Genomic DNA, 17303 nt, shown 5'->3' with positions numbered 1-17303 from the left:
CACACCGTGGTAAATGAGGTCACAGACCCAATATTTTCAGAGTAGAAGTTCTCTATAGCTGTGGTTACCCCTTCTTTGAAAACAGTGTCTAGCAGCGAATACGGTGGGAAACACCATGTGAACGCTGGGATACGTGGTGCCCTGTACCTCAAGGCAAGATGAACGGAGAATGGTTGGAGTACGTTTGCAGCAGATGTGTACATGCCACTAGTCTGGAACTCAGTCCCCCAGACAAAAGCCAAAAGTCAATTCAAGTGTGAGTGATGTGCCCAGAGGAGTAATGGGCATAACATCTCACATTGGGATCTATGTCTCGAGATATCTTTAAGGCCATCTGAATTCATTATTTCTTGGATGGCTGTTTCAGCCGCTGCTGGACGTCATGTTAGGCCCTAAGATCTGTCTATACTTGGATTTAATATACAATTAAAATCACCCCCCCTCACACACCTGTGGAATCCCTTTCAACTGTACCAATTTGGTCGCTAAGGAAGTTTAAAAATGTGGATTTTGATAGTTGAGGTTGTAGATACCTGCTAGGAGAACTTTCAAGCTCCCTCGTTTGCATATGGCTACAGCAAATCACCCTTGTGGATCCTTTAGTATGCTGTCATTTCTACCCCAGCTTTTTTATCTACCCAGATCAGGACCTCTCTAGCATGCGAGGTCAAATCTGCAGAGTAGCATACCCCCTGTAGTTTGCGATGCACTGCCTCACTATGCTCCGGAGCAAGATGTGTCTCTTGCAAAATAGCAATTTCCACAGAATGCCATTTTAGATAGGCACACACCCTTCTGATCTTTCTGTTGTCATTGAGGCCACAGAAATTCCAGGTCATGAGTTGAAGGACCTGTGTGCTCTTACCCACCGTAGCCATTCTCCTTAGATGATTTCTGCCTTGGACCATGTCCCTTGCCAATGATGTATGCTATATGTGACCTCAGCTGCATATACCTTCTACACGCCCACCCGCGAGCTACGGTCCACCAGCCTCGCCCTAGCAGCCGTACCACGCATCCGAAGAGCCACCGCCGGAGGAAGATCCTTCTCTTACCTGGCTGCCAAGACATGGAACTCCCTCCCCATCCACCTTCGGCTGACCCAGGACCATCTCGCCTTCAGGAAACAACTCAAGACCTGGCTGTTCGAGCAGTAGCATACCCCTTCCCCAAGCGCCTTGAGACCCTCCTGGGTGAGTAGTGCGCTATACAAATGGCATGATTGATTGATTGATTTAGTGCAATACACTCATCCATCTTAGTAAAGCAACCACTCCCTCCCATGCCTCGAAAATCCCCAACTGTCGTGGCTATCTGATCTCCCTCCCCCTCCCCAATCTTGAATAGCAAACCCCAACCCCAAAACAAACAGTATGAAAGGTGTGATACACTGGGAGGCAGATGTTGTCATCTTGTCAAACTCCCACCACCACTCTGATAGTACTCATAACAGCATGAGTCTCTTAAACAAATGTCTCTCCGAAGTAGAACAAGCTACAATCAATGTGCCTTATGTGCACGCAATTGTCTCGGTCAGGACGCCCCTGGGCACCAACAAGACTTCTTATACATGTTCAGTCTGTACTCTAACACTTCGATAGCTACAGCTTGTATCCACTAGACATGAATTGTAATATGCACAGTACATTCTATATGGCTTCTCAACGTTACCATACGTCATCTATTCTTGGATCTGCTCAGCTGGTCACTCTTCTTTGTCTCGATCTTCCAGCACATTTGAAGAGCTCTCCAATTGCGCAGAAGAGGAGCTCCGCGAACCCTGATGTCTCAGACGCTGTTTTTTCTCTTTAATGAATCATAGGACTACCTTAAGATCAGTGAAAAAGTGCACTTTGCCATCAATTTTGACCCTCAGCTTAGCAGAATACAACAAACTGTACTCCAAGTTAAGATCTCGAAGTTTCTTTTTCGCCGGGAGTAAGAGTCGTCTTGCCTCCTGTACCTGCATCATGAAGTCGAAGAGCACCCAGTTCTCGGGCCTTATGCAAGGCCGCATTGCAGTCCCTATAATTTAGGAGTCTTGCTATAATAGGGCAGGGAGCTGCGCCTGGTACCGGCTTAGGCACCAGGGATCGATGTGCACACTCTACCACTAGTATCTCAGAGAAGGTGTCTCGACCCAAGAGGCTGACCAGAAGCTTATCTATGTATTGCTCCATGTTGCCGACATTGGATGACTCTGGTACCCCCAAAATACAGATGTTATTGAGCTCTGGCTTTGAGGTCTTCAGCCTTTGCTTGCAGAGTATGCAGGATCTAGTCTCTCTCCTTATCAGTCCCCGCATCTGCTCTGGCACCATCCTTCATGTCCGATATGCCCTGTTCCGCTGCATCAAGTCTGCCTCAATGCTTGTCCAGTTTTTCGGACATCCTGTCCATTCAACCGACAGCGCATCAATTTTGCTGTCAATTTTTGATAGGCTCTGCTGGATATTGTGGAACGCTTGTTTCATATCTACATCTGATTCTGAATCAGGGTTGTCTGGGTTGGAGTCTTGCTCCATGGGCATGGATTCTTTCGATCTGGGGGTGGTTTTACGCAGGTTGAATAGCGGTTTGGGCTGTAACTTGTCTGGCTTGCCCATATTGCAAGAATGTGCACCCTGTGGGTGTGCAATGAGCATGTGTTATTGCTGGTGGGTAGCATGTCCTAACAGGGCTTGGTGCTGCCTATCAACACAAACCTACATGGCTCCACTGTGTGCGCACTCTGTGTGACTCCTTCAAGCCGTTAGTGCAGGACGGTGGCAATCACTATATCGCTCCAGGCTGATCTCCCTACAGTGGTGGCCCTCGCCAAAATTGCATGTGGTGTGTCTATTGATTGAGCTGACTCCACATAGTAGTCCCACTAGGGTGTGGCCTCCGGACTCAACTAGGCCCAAGCTGTGATCAGCATAAATGTATGTCTAGTTTTAGCACAAAGAAAGGTGGGCAGGTTTGATCCCAGGTCTTCTGACCTGCACTGTTCTGTGCACCACTAGCGTTGGCTAAATAGGCTGCACGCGGCCGCTGGCCTCTGCTGTTCACGGTTATATGGGTAACTTCACTGGCCCTGTGCCGCACAGTGGTGGGGGAAATGCAGCCCTGCAAAACGGAGGATCAGGGTTCCTGCTTGTTTACAGGAGCACTACAGCCTGTAGCTCCGCTGTGCATCCGAGCACCTCAAGTACTTTCAGGATATAACAGCTTCACTCACCGGCACCTCCACAGTACTTTTCGCCGGGCTCCCTGCACCGCAGCACCAGAACCGCTGCTCGACTCCCTCGAGCACCACCAAGGCTTGATGCATATTCACATAGCAAAAGGCCTACACACACCGCGCGGCCCAAGGTGCGTCACAGCCACTTTTGTTCGTTTGGTGTCACCGTTGTGTGCCGCGATAGCGTATCGTGCATTGCTCAGTATCCACAATGTGTTCCACCCTCGGGAGCTCGTTTCTGTCAGGATATTTGAGAAGATTATGGCGAATTAGCGGTTGCGATAGTTGGAGCCACCCTAGATAGTGGCCATCTAAGAGTCAGTCAAGCTGAGCCCCTTGGAATCACTGTTAATTACTCATTTCGTGTGGTGAGGCCTTTGTTCCCTCTGCTGAGGAGCAGAATAAATAACCTGGCCCAGCACATTTACACATGGCCTAGGCTCTGATTCTGAGCTGAGCTAGAGAAATTAGAAAGTACTCTACGACCCATAAAGGGTGGATGTATGAACTTGGTACCTATGTATATTAGCTTTGCACACAATTTTTACCTGAGTTACATACCGACTGGGACTTAGTAGGTATTAGGGAAGCAAAACTACACTCTAAGGCAGATTTCCAGGTCAATAACCCTGTAGAGTCCTCTCATCACCAGGCGTGACAAGCATTTCTGGTTATAACGTGCCTAAATAAGTGACTTCTAACAGCTGAATTTTTATTGTACAATCTTTTTAATAGAATTTCTATCCTTTTACAATTAAGGAGATTTTATATACATAAACTTGTCTGTAATTAAATATTTTTGTGTTGCAATGGTTTAAACTAACTATGCAAATAAAATAAACTTGAAACTTGAAACTCTCATCACCAGGCAATATGTGTGCAGTTACCAGGATTTGCAAAACAGTAGTCCTACATGTGCAACCCTCAAGTGTGTGCACATGTTAGTGCACGTGTTCACATGTAACCAACCAATTGCCTCTTCCTCTAGGACCGTTGCAGCAACCTTATCTTAAAAGGTAGACAATGCTGTGTGATCCCCGTACGTGAGACACATTTAGTGGGAATCACCCACAGTTTAATAGCCCAACACCCGGTGATCAGAAAAGCAAAAAATTGTACGTTATTAAAGGAGTGCGACCCATTTTTCAGCAATTTACTAAATTGTGTATTTACAAGGGAGTCACAAAATGACCTGTTTAATCTGTATCATTAGAAAGTTTGCAGTTTACAATCCACAGTGATTAGAGGAACATATATAGATGGAAGCCGTGAAGGGAGTCCACCCCTAAATTTGCTTTCCCAAATAGGAAGGGGCAGATTTATGATAACTGGCGCATCCCCAGGGATGCGCCAGTTATTTTGCGCCGCAGCTCCGCCACCCATGGTGCGCCGCATTTACAATGCGGCGCACCATGGGGCAAAAAAGGCACAGATGCGTGACGCATCTGTGCCGTAAAGGTGGCGCATTGCTGGAGTTGCGTCGCAAGCGCGACGCAGCTCCAGCAATGCTCGGGGGTGCCCTATCTGTCCAATGCTGCGTCAAGCCTTACGCCTGATTCAAGCAAGCGCAGGGTTTTGACGCAGCATTGGCCTGAAAGTGACTGAGTGAAATCTTATAGATTTCACTCAGCCACTTTTGCGAGGCGCACCTGCCCCGGAACGCCCACCCTGCGCCGGAACGCCCACATATGGCGCCGGGCTTTACAACGTGACGCATCTGCCTAGATGCGTCACGTTGTAAATGGGTCATAGGGATGCGCCACATTTACGCGGCAGTTGCGTGACGCAAACGTGGCGCATGACCAACATAAATTTGCCCCGAAGTGTTTAATTTTTAGAGCTGCTAATGACCATTACAGGGACAGTGGTATTATAATGAACAGCCAAACGGATTCAAGGCAGAGTCACGTGTCTACTTTATTGCATTTGGACTGTCTGAGGTGCATAGATTTATCTCTGAATTTCTCTGAGATACTTTATGATTTTCAGAGACCACAGCTCAGAAACCGAAAAAGAAAACATGGCTATGTTCTTATGATATGCCTTCTAAAAATCATGCACTAACTCAGAGAAAATCTGAGTTAAATATTTGCACTTTATACAGTACAGATCAATAAAGCAGGCCTTCAGCTCTTCTCTGTTCTTGCAAAGATTGGCCTTCCTATGCTGCTTTAAGTTCGAGAAGACATTGGGGGAGAAGGCAGTGGTGAACACGGCTTGCTTCCCTGAGGCTGCTGACATGATTTCTAAAGGGTATGTATTCCCAACAGGACAACTTTCCCTCTAATAATCAGTTAACATTCTGGTGATTGGTAATTGATCGATGTTCACAAACCATTGATATGGCCCTTTACAAATTGGAAATAGAAGGGAGAACCCCTTTCACTCCTCTTATCTTGGATTAGAAAATGCTTTTCTTGACTTGTAAATTGTACATTGTAAACAGCCCATATGCAAACATAAATCCTGTGGTTTTCAGAAGGACGGGGTTTCCGACCCCAAAAGGGGTTTATACATCTGGCCCTCAGTAAGCCCATTAGTCTCTGTAAAATATACTGCTTCAGATCCCAGGCTTGGATATAAATTTGCAGAATGTGTGTAACGTTTGCACTTGTGTGATATGCCATTAATATGTGTCGGCTGCGCCTGGTGTCCCAGAGCAAATAATGAAGTGATTAAGTAGCCATACTACCCCTGACGAGCAGCAACAGCTGTAAAGGTAGCACTGGCAGCAGGCACCCTCGGCATGAGATCATTTCTAACAAGGGCTTAATCTACTAGAAAAATCCCTCTTTGATCTTTCAGTCATTATACATTCTTGTTCTGGTTAATGCATTTGCCTTTTTCTATCACAAGCTGGCATTTGAACTTCGGAAAGTCCTAAGGCATATCTATAAAAATAACATTTTCTAAACTGTTTGTACAAACCTGTTAACTACCTGGACGTTTTAAAATACAAAACGTGCTTCCTTCCATCTAAACTTTAAAGTACATGAAAAATATATGGGCCCTCGAGGAAACTAAGCGGACTGTAATGAAAGCAGAGATCCACAAAAATGGAAGAGGTGCCTTGTTTAAGGAAGGGACAGGACAGGGTCTTAAAGTGAATTCACTAATAGCAAAAACTCCCTTTCTTTTATCCTCATACCTGTCATTCAAACTTCTTAAAAAACGTTCTCGCCAATTTGCTCGTGCAAAACATTGTTTTAACACCGATCCCTGAATTATGCAAAAAAGTCAAATTTATGAAACAATGTTCCTTCTTACAAATTTAACAGCATATACATAATTCAAAATTCCACTTATTTTGAATTGTGTGTATGCTGTTAAAATTTGTAACAAGGAAAATGGTGTAGTAAATTTGACTTTTTTACATAGTTCAGGGATCGGTGGTTTAAAAAAATAGATTTGCACGAGCAAATTGGTGAGAACGTTTTTTGAGCAGTTTGACAGGATTGAGCCAGTGAATGAGGTTAAAAGAAAGAGGGTTTTTGCTATTTATGAAAGCAGATATACCTTGCATGGAGAATTTTAGACTGTAAGGACGTAACTGGTGCTATCGCAAACTTGCAACATTCTTCCAATTTACATAAACACATTTGGTAGAAAAAAGCGTATTTGGGATATACGCCGTTCGTCAACAACTGTCCATTGTATTTTTTCACATCTTGACTCACCCATACGTGACTTGGCAGGTGATGGTAGCAGCAGGGCAACACAAACATTTATTAATCTGGGACAGATTCCTTCGAATTAATTGTGTAATGTCAATCAAATGTATTTTAGGTATAGCCAAATAGACTGTGAGGCTTAAACAGGGCCGACTTTAGCGCTATTGGCGCCCGTCCAACAGTCTTTTTCAGGTCCCCCCAATGACCTCCTTCTGCACAGCATTCAACTCTCTGATGACAGTTTATAGGTGACTGTGCTTTATTATGATTGCAACTTATGAACTGCAAGTAACAAATAGATTCCTGTGATAAAAGCAGTAACCCACTGAGCTATCCACAATAAATGCAATTATGTATTCTGCGTTCTACACGTTCTTTGCAGCAAGCATATTAACCGTGTGTGCTACTTGATGAGTCAAAACTGCCCCCAAACAACTCTCTTCAGCAGGAACATTAATCGCCAGTTATCTTAGCTTTTTTATTGCTTCTTAAAAACTGCTGGACTGACAAGGAACTCTGAAGCAAGTTCTTTTGAATATGTAAGGTATTTCTAAATAAAGCACCCTCTCCAACTCTGTGCCAGGTGAGGCTACACCGGTTGAACTACCCTACAGCCTGCCCTGGGCTCAAATACTAATGTTTATTCTCGTATTACATTAGTGCATTGTGTTGGATATATTATCCTCAAAACACAACGCTCTAGAGGTGTCTCAGCCAAATATGGCTCTCATTACATGCCGCCTGGTAAATAACCCGTATTTTCCCCATCCCTGGAGATACCCGTTCAGGGATTATTGGTAATGGGCCATTGCAATTCGTACATTGAACAGGGCCAGAGTAGGTATTAAAAAGTAGCCCTGGCAAAACTGCTCAAACCTGCCACACTTCCTTATTCTCCTAGCTCTAACTCTTATCATCCATCCATTCTCTCTCTCCCATCTTTCTCTTATCCCTCTCCGATCACTTACTCTCTTCTCCATCCTTCTGGCTCATTCTTTCTCTCTCTCTTGGAGCCTCCTGTTCCTGCTGCAATTAACCTTGGGGATCTAAGGAAAGTGACAGAGGCACTAGCAAGGACCCTGGGTTTTTAAAACTAGCCTCCAATGGCTCCAGCCCACTGCACCTATGCCCGCTGGAATGTATCTGGGGGAACATGTAATTTTAAGTCTGATTTCCCTGTAGTTCCTAATTTTCCCACAGATTTTCACAGTGAGATTTCTGAGCTATCAGCAGCAAAAATCTGTGTGTGAAAAGAAATAGATCTTTGGAAGCACCACAGATTTCATAAGCAATGAGACCAGTAACTCCAGTTAGTGCACCATTGGATTTAAGAGGCCACTCGTAATGAGGGCCTTTGTGTAATAAAACCAATAGAATTCATGATTAGGCTTCACACAATAACCAGGCTGGCCCTAGGCCATCCTGTCCCCACATATCACTGATACCAACATGATTCTTATATCTGTTGATACCTACTGGTTTCTGAGTGACATAACAGACATTACGAGCTTTGTCAATTACAGCCGCGGCTGGTAGTGGGAGTACCAGCCGGGCGGTGACGTGGGGAGGGGGAGGGGCAGGGTGGGTGGGTAGTAATGTATGGATTACGGACTTAAACAGGTAAGTAAACATATAAATAAATAAAACGAATTTCGTTGCGTGCACTGCATCACCAAATGCGATGCAGTGTGCACAAAAATATTTATTTTATTTATTTATATGTTTACTTACCTGTTTAAGTCCGTAATCCATACATTACTTCCCCCACCCTGCCCCTCCCCCTCCCCACGTCACCGCCCGGCCGGTATTCCCACTACCGGCCGCGGCTGGTCAATTATCAATTAGAAACTACTCATATCTCCTCAGTGAAAAACATCCCCCTTATTCTCTGTTACCCAACTATAATTCTATATATGAAAAGGTTTTGTTTAAAACAAATGGGGCCATTGAGCATTAAAGTTCCATATGTGAATTAATTATTGAGTTACAAGCATAAACAGTTGTTTATTACCTCCTTTCCATCTTTTCTTCTTTCTTCTTTCTCTGATTTTCCACTCATGTATATCTCATGCTCCATGTAAATATATATATTTTTTTACTCAATAAAAAATTACAGAAATTAAAAATGTACTCCAAGACTTTAATATAGCGATTCATAGAGGGGTCACACATTGACCTACCTCATTAATATTAAATAGGCATGTGTAATTTGCGACCCGCTAGGAATCGCTATAGTCATGGGGATGGTGGCCTGTTGGGATCAGTAGACCACCATGTCCATGATTCCTTTTAAATAAAGCAATTTTTTCAAATGCAGCCCGTTTTCCTTAAAGGAAAATGGGTTGTGTTTGGAAAAAAAGATGAATAGTTCACTTTTCATCTTTTTTAAGAGCAAGCAGTGGTCCGTGGTACCACTGCCTGCTCTTAAAGAGGTTTTTGCATACATTCGCAAAGGAGGAGGTGTCCTTTGGGGACCCCCTTCTACTTGCTAATGCGTTACCACCAACTTCCGGTTGGTGGTAAAATGCTAATGTTTTGCAACCACATTCATGGGCACAAAAAGTTCATACATACTCTTACAATTTGGTATTTGGAAGGGAGGCCCTAAACATGCCTCATCCAAATACCAAATCGCAAACCCATTTTGCGATTTGGTAAAAGGTTACCGAATTTGCAAAATAGGGTTTGATACATGTGAAAATATTTTTTTGTGTTCACAAGTGGGCCGATTCTGAGAATTGGCCCATTTGCGAATGCAAAAATGCTTGATAAATGTGGCCCTTAGCTCTGTCTTGAAGGACTATATCAGCTTTATTTGCAGTAGAACTAGCTTAGGGAAATCCTATGTGGTGATAAGAACTCAATAGCAGTCTCTTAAGAGTCTTTTGTTATAGGCAGTCAGAGGGAGTTCATGGGAAGTGAGTTCTATTTCTTTAGTGCAAAGACTAAGAAGGTTTGAGTCACTCCATTGCTCATTGAATCCACAGGCCATATGATGAACAGGTGGGCTGGCTCCAAACGGAGCTGAGTGTCTGTATTTATGCAATTACTATCTAATGTGCATACATTTAACTCAGAATTCCTGGGTTTTTGCACGAGCTGCAGATTTGGGCTAGATGAAAACTTTGTAATTTCCTGTGAGAAAATGGTTAGTAATGCCCCAAAGATTTTACAAAATGATTTATTACACAACATCCCAGATTCAGTATTTTACACTTTTTTTAGTGCGAAATGCATCCTCCCATTTTTGGTCAAATGACTCATTTCATGCAATAAATAAGTTAACATTGAGCATGATTGGCCCAAGGCCACTCAGATTTCATTCGTTGATGTTATTCCTGTGCTCCCACAATAGGATTGTTTTCTGAATGGAGTCTGAATTATGTGATGTGGCGTAACAGCATTTGATGTAACTATTAAAGGTGAAAAAGACATGAATGTTGCATTCAGATAAACACAGACCCTTGGCAAGATTTAGAAGGTCTGTACTTATTTCAAACGTTTTCATTAAACCCATTAATACCAATACACCTATAGTAAGACTTGTCAAAAAAGGCTACTAAACTCAATCGAAAGCCTTTGTGGCATCCAGAGCAACTCCTATACATTCTCTCTTTCATCTACAGCATCCAATTGATTGTACTGAGGAAGACCTTTCTCAGTCTGTCTAGTAAGGGCCTTCCCAAATATTATACTGTGAAGGTGATGCATGGGAACATGAAAACTTTTTTGTGGAAATACCATTTCTATAATGCTTAGAAACTCAGAGAATCATGTAATTGAATAAGACTACTTTTCACCTCATTCGCTGTCCCATCAAGATATAGCTCAACTAACTTCGGAAAAAACTGCATCACCAAAACACCCTATGAATTGGACTGACATATGATCAGATTATATTATTTAATTTTGTAACAGAAAGGTATTTGAAAACATTTCATTTAGACTGATGAGCACTTTACTTGCCCAATTATTTATTTATATGTAAACCTCCCCTAAAAAACTAATGAAGTATCTTATATACAATAAGCAACAATTTAATTCAGTCCATTTACAAACGATAGGGCCAATTATTTGGAGATCTGCCAATTCAATCAAATTGTTATTCAAATTAATGTTAAGTCCTCCATAAGTGTAATTGGCCTTGGAGATTCCTTCAGCCCACAATTCTCAAGTGTTACCACTGGTTTTCAGTTAATTACTCATTACCACCCTTCTTTAAGTCAGATCCTCTGTCTACGTTTATCCTGACTGCTACATAGATCATGCTTAAACTCATGAAAACTTCTATTTAATAAACATTTACTATTTTATAATGACATTTGTCTCAACTATTATTTACAGTTTGGCTAAGACAGGTCTCCTGACAAAAATTGTATAACCTGGTATATTTTCTAAATAGGTCAGTTGGGATATCCTCCAAACTCTAATTAACCCCATGTAAACTTTGTCCATGTTCATTCCAGAACACTTCAGTCAGTCAAAAACTCTTTATTTGGCATGAGCCATTAAAGACACAATTAAATATAAAAACATTACAATCGCAGAAGCACAATACATAAATAAATATCACTTCATCACAAGGGTTTTGAATGTGAAATCAAACAGAGAGCTCCTCATACTTTTTCCTAGCAACAACAGCCCTTCTCATAAAATTTAGAACCGTGTAACAATTGTCTGTTGTGCAAAGGTTCTGCACGAACGCCAAACCTTCCTGGTTCTTTCTCAATTTGGAGCTGCGCAAGACAGGAACCAGGATTGAGAGCCTGGGCTCTGCATATAATGGACAGAACATTATAAAGTGGCAATTGCTTTGTATAGTCAATCTATTACATACATTGACACAGTGGTAAATCATGAGTCCAAACACATTGCGTGGGAAAGGCAACCTTAAAATGTATGGCACTTAATCTAAAAAAGGTAAGTGGGGTTTAAAATCCAGGATATATATGGTTCTAGGTTCCTCGTAGTTGAGACCATAGAATATCTTTCCACTAACGCCATAGATTGAGCGCTCTTCAACCTCGACTCCATACAATAATTGAGATAACATTGTTTAACCTTCATCTTTACACTTTAAAGTGACAGCCCAAGGGTTAGCAAACAGTTCTTCCTGGACTAATGACTCAATGTTTTCTTCAGATATGAGAGCCACGCAATATGATCCACCCCACTCAAAGATAAACAATCTTTGATGCAAGTTCTAACCAAGGTTGCCTCTAGATTTCTGCAGGTCTTAATCCACAGCATAAGCAGATCTAGACTCATCAAGTTCTGCAAAAAAGGGAGGCCTAATTCCTTTTGACTCCAGTCTGGCGTGTATTCACATTGAGACCATAATTGTACTTTAGACAGTCTTAGGGTCAGGGCTGTGCAAAACTACAGTCCCACCCACAGAGTATGGCAAAGTTGACAGCTTTCATACTTTCTAAGTCTTCAATCTTTGATAACTTTGCAGAATGTACACAATACCTAGTACATCGATACTTTTTTAGATCTCTCTGTTGCATTTTATACCGTAGACCATGAGTTGGTAATCAAATCAAAATGCTGTCAAGACTGGTAGGCATGCGTGAACCATATTTGTTAGGGTTTGCCTCAATTCTGCTAAACTACATCTTCCAAGTCAAACTGCACTTATTCCTCCCTAAATTGGCCAGCAACATGTGTGGGTTCCATCAAGACCCAGTCTTGTTATCAAAACACCTCAAACTATCACAACGCACCACTCACCAACATCCTGGACAGATCTTTCTGAGGCTAGAAGATAATTTGTGGAATCTAAGAAATATCCCTACCTGACATATGGAGGTCTAACACTGGAGGAGGAAATACTGGCTCTCGTTGAGTGGAGAAAAAAGAGACATTTTGCTCACTCACTATGTCAATACAGCGCCCACCCATATAGCATGCCCAGGGGCACTGGATGCTCCCAACGTCCTCGTGGGCATGTTCTTAACATGGGTACATTGCTTGATAGTGATTTCTCATTAGACCCCAATCCCCAAAAATGTCTGCCTCTAAACTAGTGTTCAAACGCTCTGCTAGGAGGTTTGCTGTTGCTGCAGCATTTCTGACTTCGTGAGATAGTCAATAAATAGTAATATTTACTCCTTCTTTTCTAATGCCTCAAATATTGTTATGTCCAGTTTGTGTGTTCAGAAAGTGACTTTTTGGCATGCCTTTTTGTGAAAAGCTATAATTGAATGTTGTTTGAATTTTAGCTACAGTGCATTAAGTTTCTCATCTATTTTCTCCTACTCGTATTCTTTTGGTGCTTACTACTAGCTCACCAAAACACCAACATGTTTTTGTTATAATGATTATGTTGCAGCCGTGGCAGCTGCAGCTAAGAGCAGTGGGCCTGCTGGGGGGATTTCGAAAGATGATCACAAGGGAAAATTAATTATTTATTTAGTTTTCCCTTGTGTTCGTCTCTTGAAATCCCCCCAGCCGGCCGCACCCCTCTTACCTGCAGTGGCCCCGGATGTTATGCTGTATATGATAATACATTTCATTTTTCTGTGCTTTTGTGTAATCTATATTGCTTTAGGCATTCATGTTTTATGTGGATCTTAATTCATATCACGATCCAGTATATTCTGGCAAACTCACCTACTTGGGGTATCCAAATCACCCCTAATTTGTCATGTTAAGTAGAATCAAGTACCCTTCTCTGGCTTCATAAACATGCCCAGATTCCAGTTTGAAAATGCAACATGTTCACACTCCCTGGTTGTATACAAATGGTGTGGGTAGTTTGTAAGCATATTCAAAAATGAAAAATACCAGTCTTCAGTTTATATGGTTACAAATGTGTTTACAGATGAAGACATTGCTAGATATGCAGAAGCTGGAACATTTAAATACCCTATATAACAAAAGATCTTCTATTGGCTGCATTTGTTGTAAATGCGTAGCTCTTCTATTTTTTCAAACACAAAGCTTTGCTTTTGATGAATTTTTTGTTTTTTGAATGCGGGCGTCAATTAATCAACCGACATCATGACATTAAGTCAGACCTCTAAGCGGTGTCTAAAAACGCACCAATTTATATGAATTTGCTCAAGCTGTCAATTCCTAAACTGAGAATGTTGCTGGTAAGACTATAATGAGGCTGTGTTTGTTGGGTTCTGCATGAGCAGACTCTAACATTAATTTCAAGTTAACTACATTAACAACATTTATCACTGGCACCGTCAATCCCAGTTCTTCAGGAAATTGCACCTTCTAGCCACTAATATTGCCAGCTTTTCCAGTGGGGTGTTTTTTCATTGCCAGACCCTCCGTGTTGGTGCGCCTTTATTGCTTTCCTATGTCCACAGCACTTATGTTATCATTTATTCTGGCACTCTTTAGCCTTCCCAGGAGATTTTGCACAGTGAAAGAGGTTTTTAGCTTTTTATTTATTTGTTTATTTTTCTGTCATGGTTCATGACTGAGGTGTTAAAAAAAATGTGACAGTATTTAGAGAGGATGATTGACTGTTGAAGCAACATTCATTAACCATGACAAATCAGCAAGAAACACTGTCGAGAGTGTTCTAAACAGAGGTAAAAAAAAAAGGCTAAGCTAATTTTTCATTGACCTCATCGGTAAATAAATGTGTACTGATGGCAAGAGCGGTCAATCATAAATTAGTATTAATTTCCTGCAATTTATGCAAAGATACCCACAAAGACAGAACATATGAATAGGTTGTTGATCTTTAATGTATAGTTTCAAACATGTTATTTGCATGATCAAGAAAGCTGCTAAAATAGAATACAATTTATCCTGAACATAAACACACGCTCAAGCACAAGCACACATGCACAGGCGAAAAAACACAAATACATTTTGAGAGTTTAAAATTGGTTAAATAATCTGAAAATGTAACAATATTCTCGGCCCTACTCCGACAATCAGTGTTATTTTTGAACAGTATGTTTGCTGTGGGTGGGAGTCTCCAGCTGGCAACAACTTGAAACATCGTAATGGCAAATGCCGGAGCTTAAAATAAACTAGCGATCACAAGCTCCCTTATGTTTAATTATTGCCCTTTGCTGGGACATCAATAATGCCTGATCAACCATCATCAATAAAGAACTGTCAAATGACAACTGGTGCATGGCCTGGTCCTTTTTTTGGAAATAGATACACTAAAACGAATATTACTTCAATAATACACATAAAAGAGATCTAAGGGAAACCACTAAAACCATAAAACAACAGGCTTCTCGAGATTGATACATGAGTGCTTTTTCTAACGTGGTGATCATGCTCTTCATCTTCGATTTGATAAATACAATGACGGTTCGCATAATGTAGTTGACATAATACTTTTTTGCTTGCATAAAAGCCCCGTAGTGGTCGAGGGAACCTGGCTTTTTTCCACACCGATTGCAAACTAATTAATTTGTAATTTCTTTTGTACATTTTTTTTTAAGCATTTCTTATTAGCAGCACAGGAAAGAAATGTAATCAAAAACAAACATATCAAGAAGTTAACAATGAGAAAAAGAAAAAGAAAACATTTCTGTGTAAATGTGAAAATCATTAGTACATGGAAGAACCTGTGTGACCATGTCATGGGGCAGATTCTATCCGGATACTTCTGCTGAACATATCCTCGGGGTTCACTTCGCAATAACAGGTGCTGCCCTTAGGGGGTTGAAAAGAGGGTCAAAGTCAACAAGACAATTACATATTCGCAAGGTGTGTGTTGGAAGGGATGGCAGTTATGAAAGAGCCGTTAATATAAAGAAAAAAAATTCAACAAAAAAAATTGCCTATCGGTATTTCTGCAAAACATAAGTTGTACAGGTGTAATAAAATGGCAATTGAATTGCTTTAGAACTGGCATACTGTTTTACCTACCACAGAAGAGAGAGTGAGACCTAATTATTTTAGGTGGTCTATTTTTTGGGATTGTTCAAGAGAAGGGTTTTTTATATTCATGGCTGCGGTGACAGATTTTTGCATTGGCTTGCCGATTATTGAATTTATTTTTTTTCGCCACTTTGAAAGAAATATTTACATCTGCTTTCTTTCCTTCACAGTTGTAAGTCTGGAAAGTAGATCAATGCATCTCAACAGTTTGGTCCAAGAAGCACAACAGAGAGTCAGCGAACTCTCTGCCCAAGTATTGAGTGAAAGTGTCAGTATGGAGAACTCGGACAAAGAGAAACAGCTTAAGTCCTGGGAGTGGAGATACCGGTTATACAAGCGGATGAAAACAGGCTTTGAACATTCTAGTAAGCACTAAAAATGCAAGAATATTAAGAGACAATATATTTGTGACTGTATAGTCTAAATCAGTGTTTCTTTACCTTTTGACATCTGTAAACCCCACTTAATCATTATTGGAACCTTGGGACCCCCTCTGACTAATTATTTGAATCTGGGGATCCCCACCAAGTCATTACTGGAAGTGGGGGGCCCTCGCCTTGATTATTTGTTAACCATAAAAAAAACCACAGGAAAACAAAACATTCATCAAACAAATACACAAAGGATGAAATAATTCTTTTAATTCACAAACAAATATTAAAACACATCTACATATAAATGTTAATGGGAATATTGGAACGTTTCTAAATCAAACTGAAGCCACTTCATTGTCCATACTATTTTCTGTGTTATGCACTTGCATGGCTCCCACTGATCAATCTGAGGATAATAAGCTGGTATTTAGTCTCCAATTTCAAATTTCTTAACATTTACAGAACGTTTTAGAATGTTCAGTTTTACATTTTGCCTCTTTATTTATGAACACTTTAATAATCTCTTAATGATACTTCATTTTCTAAGCAGCTGTGGACCCCTGAATAGGCTTTGCGGAGGCAAGGTTAAGATCCAATGGCCTAAGTCAATAGTTATTTTACTCAGGAGAAAGACTGAAACAAAATATTCGTTTTTTCCTAAAAATGAGTATGTGAAATTTACCTTCCTCGCAGATAGAATGAGTATTCGTACTGGAAAAACGGAGAACTGGTCTTAGAATGCTATATGAAAAGTGATGTTTATTTTTCCCTGCAATATCATGTATGTGATGATGTAATTCCTTAAGCCATTTGTGATAGTGTAAGTTATCCTCTATGATATTATCTGTAATGTCATTCATGTGGCTATGAGCAGTGTTTTGGAGGAGAGAAACAATGTCTAGCTACTTTGACTTGGGCATTAAGGAACTTATACGTTTTCCACTGCAGTGTTAACATTCGTTCACTGAAGGGATTTTAAAGGTTTTATACTTGTATATATTTACACTTTTGATAGGTCGGTGATGTATTATTCAGTTCAAGTAAAGTCTTTTTAATGATATTTTGAGGTTTGCAAAGGTTACAATGCAAAATTGCAAGCCATTTTTATTCTTTTTTTTTTCCTACTCTATACTAACACGAGCCTCTTCTGGGCACCCTGTCATT

General features: G+C 41.0%; 1 protein-coding gene across 1 annotated transcript in view; it reads left to right on the top strand.

Annotated features, from left to right (window-relative positions):
• Positions 1-17303, top strand: part of ANKFN1 (ankyrin repeat and fibronectin type III domain containing 1) — a 1441385-nt gene that overhangs the window by 218974 nt on the left and 1205108 nt on the right. Inside the window, exon 3 of the mRNA XM_078650803.1 lies at positions 15936-16130. Coding sequence (XP_078506929.1) covers positions 15936-16130 — 195 coding nt within the window. The remainder of the gene's footprint in view (positions 1-15935; positions 16131-17303) is intronic.

Source organism: Lissotriton helveticus, chromosome 7 (assembly GCF_964261635.1).
Source record: "Lissotriton helveticus chromosome 7, aLisHel1.1, whole genome shotgun sequence".
In the NCBI taxonomy this organism is placed as follows: Eukaryota; Metazoa; Chordata; class Amphibia; order Caudata; family Salamandridae; genus Lissotriton; species Lissotriton helveticus.
This window is presented reverse-complemented; position numbering and strand designations above follow the sequence as displayed.